At 38.5% G+C, this 9278-nt stretch overlaps 1 protein-coding gene across 1 annotated transcript; it reads right to left on the bottom strand.

Moving 5' to 3' along the window:
* Positions 1-2629: 2629 nt before the first annotated feature.
* Positions 2630-8638, bottom strand: gpr184 (G protein-coupled receptor 184). The gene is made up of 2 exons (XM_044355177.1): positions 7443-8638; positions 2630-4984 (listed from the first exon to the last, which is right to left on the bottom strand). Exon 2 carries the CDS (start codon positions 4940-4942, stop codon positions 3911-3913), a length of 1032 nt encoding a protein of 343 aa, XP_044211112.1. The 5' UTR covers positions 4943-4984; positions 7443-8638; the 3' UTR covers positions 2630-3910.
* Between the last annotated feature and the right edge of the window lie 640 nt (positions 8639-9278).

The raw sequence follows: 9278 nt of genomic DNA, 5'->3' as shown, positions 1-9278 counted from the left end.
TCAAGAGCAAATGGGCACCATCAGTCATCGTGGAGCCTCTCTTCTTCTCTCTACCTCTTTTTTGTCTCCCTGCTTCTTGCATGTGTGTGTTTAGTCTCTGCAAGTATTTATGCAGGAACTCTCTAGTACCAGTGTAGCCTCGAAGTTGCTCAACATCTTTTGATCTACACAGTCTTCTCTCCAAACTCTTTTACATTCTACCTGAAACTCTTAAATGTATTTGCCTTCAAATGTAATTATTACATGGACTTAATATTGTCATTTTGTTTCTGCATGCTAATTCTTCTACTGTGTTATATATACTGTGCCTGTATATACAGCCTTTTTTGCATGCCTGTCTGTATTGAAAGAGGGATCCCCCCATGTTGGTCCTCCTGAGGTTTCACACTTTCTTAACTGTGAAATGATGTTTTGTTTGTTTGTGGAGTTTTTCCATATCCATATTTAGGGTTAAAGGATAGGGGGAGTACAGATTATAAAGCCCTCTGAGGAAGATTTGTGACTTTGGCCTTTACAAATACGTTATACTTGATCTGACTTGACTATAATTCCCAGCAAACATTTGATGAAGAAAGAAGTAATAATACAAAAACAAATATAATTTTCTATGGGGGAAAATCTATTCATGTAGGTAGAAACATTATATATATATATATATATATATAATATAGCTGCATGTATGACAGTAGTTACAGAACACAGTGAAAATTAATTATCCTGCTTATTGTGTTGCTAATGAAATATCAAATCTAATGATAAACCACTTTGGGTTTGTGGTTCAGAAATGCATTAGGTCTCAGACATATTGAATTTGATTATTGAGACTTGCTGTTTCATTAAAGACACACTTAATAACACACAGAGCAGCGGGAGAGCAGCATTTCAATAGAAATATGAACTGATTAACAGTGATTGCTCATTATGGTGGAGGAAATTAAAAATTATTTTCTATTGAGTGCTGTTTTGTATGATTCACAATACTCAAATGCTAAAATAACACACTCAATGTTAAAATAACAGTTCTATGAATAGCTTGTCTATATAATGCATTTAGACCTGCATTATGAGCCAGAACAGCTAATCAATGAAACCATATTGATTTCCCAAGAAGTCTGGCAGCAGCCTGAGTTGGCTCATTAAGAGCTGCCTCTGGACAAAATGGATCTGTAATATCTTGGGCCTAATGCAGTGGGATGATGGACTGCAGCTTTGGGTCGTTTCTCTACTTGACTGCATTTTAACATTTGCAAATGTTAAAAAATAAAAATGTTAAAATGAGTCATATCGCCTTTTCAGGTGGTGCTTCTTCAAATTGAGTATTTTAAGGTGAAATAATAGAATGAGGGAAGGACATCTTTTGGGAACCTTTCAATAATTCATATAAAAGAGGGTTTTTATCCATCTGTCTCCCTCCTAAAGTGAGCTATGTCTTTGAATTTGATGGGGCAGATAAATCTTCACCAGTCATGGCTTGCCTTTAATCTATTAAGCTACACTGTCCCATCCGTGGGACACTTTAGCCTTGGTGGCATTGTTTTCAGGATCACTTATACTCATTCTGACTTTTTGGTTGTAAAATTTAAAGATTTACTCTTTAAATGAGACCAGGGTCATGAAAATTGTTGAAGAACAGTAGAACAGTCTTATTTTGGGTACATTATTTTCGGGCTTGTACACACACATGGTAAGGTTAAAGGCTGGAATTATTCTGTATTTTTCTTTGTTTCAACAAATCCCATTAGAGGACCGAAAGCAACGATATTAGTTGCTTTTAGTCCTTTAGTTAGTTAGTCCTTTCTGGCTTCCCTAAAGTGTCTGTAGCCCATTTGTTCTTACTGAAGAATAAATCCTTGTGATGTTTTTTTTTTTAAAAAGGCTCAGTATTTTCCAAAAACAGTATTATTTGTTATAGGAACTGTTTTCAGATTTTCAAATTGATTGAAATTGATGAAATTGATTGAAATGAAGCTGACTATTTAAAGCAGCAGGACGGTGTATGTGTGATCTACTCAGTAAAAACTACAGTGCCCCTGTTCATAGTAATGACAGAGAACACGTCACCCAGTGCAATCGTATGGCTCATTTATGTTTTTATTAGTTTTTGGACAACATTGTTGAGAGATGAGCTACATCAGGCTTTGTCTACACATACAATACTAATAGGTGTAATTGGTTTTTGTGTGTTTATGGAATTTGTTGCCAGTAAGAAATATAGAATATCTGTTGAATATAGAATAGCAACAGCTTTATCCTTGAAGTATTTAACGCTGAGCAACAGTGGGCTTGTATACAACCCTGTCTCCTAAAGATTACATTCATATACAACCAATTTGCAAAAGCAAAGAAGAAATGCTGCCAGGATTATGTTCTTATGAACATAATGAAGGAACATTTTTAATGAATTTATCTGCAAAATGTTATGAGCATATTGGCAAATTGTTCACTGGCAACATTTTATAAATTGGTTTCTACAATATCCGCTTTTCATGGACCGGAAAAACAAAATATGGCCAGTAAACATAATCCAGGCAGCAATTACATTTCCACCAAAGCAATATTAGTCATTACATTTTAGTAGTATATGATGTGCAATATGCCGTGAGCAATACACAGATGAAGAGGTCCGCAATATAGTCTTCTAATGGAAGAGAACAGGTTGTACAAGCCTCAGGTTTCATACTGGTTACATGCCAGGCACTCCACTGGTGATATATTGATGTGCACTAGAAAGAGCTGTATTGATGCATTAGAGAGCCACTGTATGAAAAATAGACAAAATATAAAACAAAGCAATAACAGCCTTGATGTGGTCAATTCATTTTCTCCTTCCCTCCCTCCTTTCTTTCTTTGTTTTTCTTCACTTGCCTGTCTGTTTTATTCTATGTAGGCCTATATCATATAGTCTATATCATATATCAAGTATAGTACATTTCTTTTTCCTCATCTTTTCAGATATTGTGGTGTATATAACATTGTACAAAAACATTTTTACACCACTTCAAAAAAAGAATAAAACTCTCTCTCTCTCTCTTTCTCTCTCTCTCTCTCTCTCTCTCTCTCTCTCTCACACACACACACACACACACACACACACACACGCACACACACACACACACACACAGGGTTCTTGATTGCAGCCTGTGCAGCCACTTGGCACGTGCAGCACACAGCTGTGCAGGCAATATGATTACCTTTATGTGTGATGGTAATGGCTAAGTGCTTGGATGTATGGGCTCACCATTTGCTAAGCCCCTTCCCTCCCTATAGAAATGTTAAAATGTTTAAAAGTGCAAAATTGAACATCACATATTTTCTGCATAAACTAAACAGCCTAAAACCTGAGCACCTGTTCAAACCACTGGTTTATTTGGATTTACATTCAACATGCTTCACTGACAGCCAGACATTGAGGACACACGGTCATGCTAATCAATGCATTTTTTTGTCATGCTTTAAAGTTAATGTACTTTCAGCTATACCAGGTTTACACAATCACAGTCACAGTATCCTTGTTTAGATTGGAGGGAAAACGCAAGGGCTCTTCAACTCCAGCAGTGTCCATCCACAAACCAGAAGTGGTTGCAACTGGAGATCTCTTGGGAGAGCAGAACCTGGGACTACAATCCAATTACCGAGCTCAGAGATACTTATTCATCCCTCTCTTTTATGTACAGGATATGAGGGAAGATAAAAACAGACAAATGAGGCAATGTGGTTTCTGATTGTCTGTATACGAAGGGTTGATGGGATGCAAATAATCCTGCTACTCACTCGCTAACACTGAAGATGACATGACATGAGTACAGCGACAGTATTATGCATAATCATATGTATGCACATCCACACACACACGGCATACAAGTACGCAGGTGGATTTTTCCACCCACATATCACACACAGAGCTTGCTTTTCATATCAAATTGCTATTAGGCTTTCCTCTGCTAGATGCAGTAAGAACAAAGTCCTCTGTCTGTGTCCTTTTATACCTCTTAAAGCAGAGTTTCACCTCCTCTTGGACTCCGTTACTGACCAATGCATACAACACAGGGTCCACCACACAGTTCAGACTGGACAGTGCCAGTGTGCATGAGAAGTAGAAATGCATTTTCTGTTCAAACTGGCAGTAACTTCCATCAGGTTTGGTGTTGTCACTCTGGTAGAAGACTAGTGAGCGTGCGAGCAGGAGAATGTGGTATGGAGCGTAGCAAATTGAGAAGATGCCGATTACCCCAAAAGACAGCATTCGGACCTTCCTCTTAGCCTGGGCACTCAGGCCGGGACTTTGGCCTACAGTGGCTAGCACCCTCCAGTAGCTGACAGCCAACACCAGCAGGGGGAGCAGGAAGCCAATGCCCACTCGGAGCAGGTTGAACAAGGCAACAGGCCTCTGCATCGGGTAGGTCTCATAACAACGGTCATTGTCGTTTGCTTCATCAAAGGCATATGTGAGATTGTCATAGTACAGCACCATGATGTGCAGCACCACCACTACAACATAAACAAAGGCGCACTGTACCCAGGCGTAGCGTGATGTGCGGTGGGTTTTGGAGCGGAGCGGGTACGTGACCACCAGGCAGCGGTCCACAGAGATACAGCAGAGTAGGTAGATACTGATGTACATGTTTGAGTAGTAGAAGAAGCCGGCTACACTGCAGCTCAGAACACCTAGCTTCCAGTGATGGTCCTTTTGGTAATAATATATCCAAAGGGGTATGGTGAAGAGGAAAAGCATGTCTGAGAGGGACAGGTTCAGCAGGAAGATACCCAAAACATTTTGCCTCCGCACTTGTTGATAAATGGGACCCAGCGTCAGCACATTGAAGATCAAACCAAAGATAAAAGCCAGGATGTAAACAGTCATCAGGAGGTCACTAATGAAGCTCGCACCAATATCAACACACTCAGTTGAGTTTTGGGTTGTTGCTGTTGATGAGGCATTCATTGTTGCTTCAGTTTGCTGTCACTTTTCTGATTAGAAATTCACCTGCAAGTGTAAAAAAACATGACAAAGTGACACAGGTGACACAAGCTTACTCCTTATAATACCTTAAAATTCATAGTACAGCTTGGACATTTTGTATCCCCCATCCTACTACATGGTTCAATGAGCTCAAGACAAAATCATTTTGTTGTCCTCTCTACAGTTTGGTGTTTGGGTGGAGAGTTGAAGTCTCCCACCTGTAGAGAAGATACAGGCTTAGTCATACTCCCTGACGATAACAGTTTACACCCACGGTAGAAACTGAGAGGCCAAAATCCCCTTCTTGGCCTCATCTGCTCTCTAGTGAGTAAACATGTCAGGCATATTTTCCTTCTAAATCTTCTGGTTTTATGGAAACTGAGAGCATTGAGAAACTAATGCCTTATATCAGATGAATCAGATTTAGAAACCCCCTTGCTTTTTGTTAAATTGTCAAGAAATTGTTGGACTTATTGCACTCTATGGTCTAAATCTGAGTGGCAGGAAGGGGCAGCACAGACTGAACGCGCTAAGGGAGCATTTGCATTTTATTGTAATCAGTGCTTAATATAACTTAAGTCTTATGTATCTGCGCAATGAGAATTTGTGATTCTGTGGGGGGCAAAACAACCCACAGTCTGACTCAAACTGTTAATGCTAATTTAAATGTAATGTATCCTTACAGAGACTGACTGACGTAACGACCACCATCAGAACAGGTGACTTGGGCAACTCCAGACAAGAGGTGGTTAAATATTTACTGTGGCTTAAAGAATGAGTAATGTGAACTTCATGCACTGTGTGAAATAATTAATTAATGCTGTTCTTGATTTATTCTGCAGATGCATGGTCAGACCTGCTCCATCATAAAGCTGTGGGTGTGATTCCTGCCTGTTATGCAGGCACATCCCAGATATTAGTCTGTGTTGCTTCCTGCTCAAAATGTTCTGGACACAAAATGGCACAGAAAGGACAAAAACGACTGCCTGCACATCTAAATGTCATCAGAAAATGGGCAATAATAAAGTCACCATTTTCTCGTTATGTAGATTCCTTGAGTTATTTCCTACAAAAACAACACATGGTTACTATTTTTTATGTAAAATGACAAGCTCACTTTAAGAAAAAGTTTTTATTTGTACGTTATTCTGTCAATTTCCTGTGTCTCTCTAAGATTTAAGCATTAGGAAATTAAACCTGTGCTCTGTGTATATGTAGCTATTTCTGTATCTCAGGGGCATTCTTTGATACTTTTTTTTCCAATGTTTTGTTCTATTGCTTAGGATTGGCCCTGGTGTGTTTATAGGCTCAGGAAGCATATAATGCCATTAACATCTGGCCAGAGATAGGCTGTCCCATCCAAACTCAATAATGGAGAAGCCATTTAGAGTCAATCCATCTTTAGAAAATGATAATGTGTGCCTGTGTAAGTGTGTGTGTGTACAGGTTTGTAGATAAGGGATTTGATTTAATGGATTATTCATAACATATCAGATAATGAACATAGGGAAACTCGAGTGACTGTAGTAACGGAAAGTTGCGCTCACAAACCTGATAGCATTTGTAAAAATTATTCATAGTCTGTCCATTAGTCATCAGTCTGGCTGCTAAGTGATCTTCCCCTCTTACTAACAATGGGCCTATAACTGTAAAGACTTTGTTCTATCTATGTCATATACTTTTATGTCTGCTTTTTATGATCAGTATAGGTTATTACCTCTTTCCTCTATCTAATCATTGTCGATTTTTCACATGTTAAACAATATTTCAATTTATTTTATCACATAATCCCAATGCAGGCCTATATTACACAGCTGATCCAACCTTCAGTCTCTCATTTAATCGATCTGAGCCAACTATATGTCTATTAATATTACAAACTGAACTAAGCCAGGTTGTTATTACATGACCTTGATGCTTTTAAAGAGCAAAACATCAGTGTTTCTGTCAAGAGGTGGAATGTGCTTCACCCTAAATCTCCTTTTTTCCAAACATCCAAATGAAAAAAAAAGTTGTATTTTATCTTTCATAGCTTGCCTCCCTAATACCGAAACTATGTTTCAGGAGATGTCATAGTCCAACGGTACATTCCTGTGAATTTCCCCTTTTTCTTCTTGTTAAGTAGTTCTCTGTTGTACTCTCCAGCCTGTACTGGTAACCACTGCTGGGAGAGCCGCAGAAAAACATTCAACCCTGCAGAGATACAACATTTCTAGCCTAATTATGTTTTCAACGCTGACTCACACAGCCTCAAGCATGCTGTCTTTCCCTGTCAGCAGTCTACTGGAGACGAAAAGAAAACTAGCAAAGCAAGTGAGGTTTCAGAATAAATGAAAACTCTTAACAATCTGCTTGAAAAACATGAAAACATACCTCACATTTTTAACATTTTCACTTTTACTTTTTTTGAGGCGTTTTTTCTTAAGTCTAGTATACTTCCCAGACATCTTACAATCAGAAATGTAAATAGTAATGACCTCACCTGTTGTTTTTGGTAAGAGGTGTGTCTTCCTTGTGAAAGATATCTGTCCAGTGGGTGAAGAGTTACAGAACCATTCCACAGATCAGTCCAGGAGGGTCAGAGGACGAGCTTCAGAAGAGACTCTTTACAGCTGCTGACACAAAGCCAAACCACTACAGTCCCACATGGTGCGCTCAAAAGATCACTACACAGGATAGCTATCAGCCAATGTAAGAAGGTTTGTTTATTCTTTCTTCTCTGTGTACTGTCTGATGCTTTTTCTGGTTGAGATAATTTGCCGTTGACAGCCACAGTTAAAATGTCAGCAAGTAGAGAGTAGAAAGGGATGACTACTAAAAAAAAAGGGGAAGACAGCGTAGGAGGAGGGAGGTTTGGTTCAGCACACGTGCATGGAGGAAGTAGATTTCAGGGGTGGAGAGACACTCGACTGTGATGGAGCAGATATAATATCAATGTTTATACTCCTGAGATGCTGAAATAACTTGAATACTCTTCCAGTGTTGTGCTGTATTTCAAGGAAGTGGGGACTTTGTGGGGAGACAGCCATAAAACATGTCACATACCTCAGTCTTCATTTAACAGTTTTATTTTCACATTGATCCATGTCTTTTCATAATGTAAATGTGCATCACAATGGAGCTTTTTCATTTCTTTTTAAAAACTTTCTCTTCATTATCTCTCTCCCTCTATCTAAAATCCTTTGACTTAGAGTTAGGTTACTTATAATATGACTCACTGCTGAACACAAGAATTCTCGAGGTCAGTGAGCTGAGACTGATTTATATGTCATGAACTTTGCACCAGGCAGCAGTGTGAAACCTGTGGTAATCACTTATAGTATTTTGTTCCGAACTGCAATGTGGCAGTTAGTATCTGTAACGCTTTTTATACCTATGGAAAGAATCTATGACGAAAGCAGTAGTGGATCTGTTCATGTGTTGAGTAAACATTTACACCAGCTGTGAATGTTACGTATTTTCCTATGAGCAAGAATACATACTTGATGCTTGATATCTTTCAGCGAAAGATATAATTGAGAGAGGTAAAGAGGAAGAACAGAAAGAGGAAATGCTTAATAATGTTACCCATTGAGTCCTAAAATAATCTAAAAGGGCCTTTCTGGTCTCACCACCCCTCATCCATCACCTTTTTTCTCTGTCCATATGAGGGTATGTGAGTGTTTAGAGTCTTGTTTTTTAAAGAGTACGGTCTAGACCTGCTCTATGTGAAAAGTGCCTTGAGATGACTTCTGTTGTGATATGGCGCTATATAAATAAAAATTGATTGATTGATTGATTGATTGTTTTTGTGGTGAATTCGATAACAATGTAAAATAAGAGTGCTTGCACAATGTGTTTGTGGGTAGGAATGAAGTAAATAAAGTAAACAATAAATAGCAAAAAAAAGCTTACATTAGAGGTAGAAGGAGGTGCTGTGTCACAGCATATTTATCAAGAACTCTAGTAGCTGAACTCTTTACAGTTCAATGTATGAAAAAGATAGTGCTCTCTTTAAAACTTCATGCCATGTGTAATGTACATATTACTTAAAGGATAGGTTCACGATTTTTCAAGTCTGCCCCACAACAATAGTCAGGTGTTCATATGAACATTGACACATGTTTTTCTTGCTGTCATCATTTCTCCTGTTCATACTGGCTGTTAAGAGATCCCCTCATAATGCACTTTCAATGTAAGTGATGGGGGCCAAAATCCACAGTTGTCCTTTCATACAAAAATATATCTGAAATTTTATTTAGAGCTATATTAAGCTTCAGTCATCCAAATTAGTCAAATCCAGTCAATATATTTCAAAGTCACAGTCTTTTTAGTGTCA

Source organism: Thunnus albacares, chromosome 6, assembly GCF_914725855.1.
Source record: "Thunnus albacares chromosome 6, fThuAlb1.1, whole genome shotgun sequence".
Classification (NCBI taxonomy): Eukaryota; Metazoa; Chordata; class Actinopteri; order Scombriformes; family Scombridae; genus Thunnus; species Thunnus albacares.
This window is presented reverse-complemented; position numbering and strand designations above follow the sequence as displayed.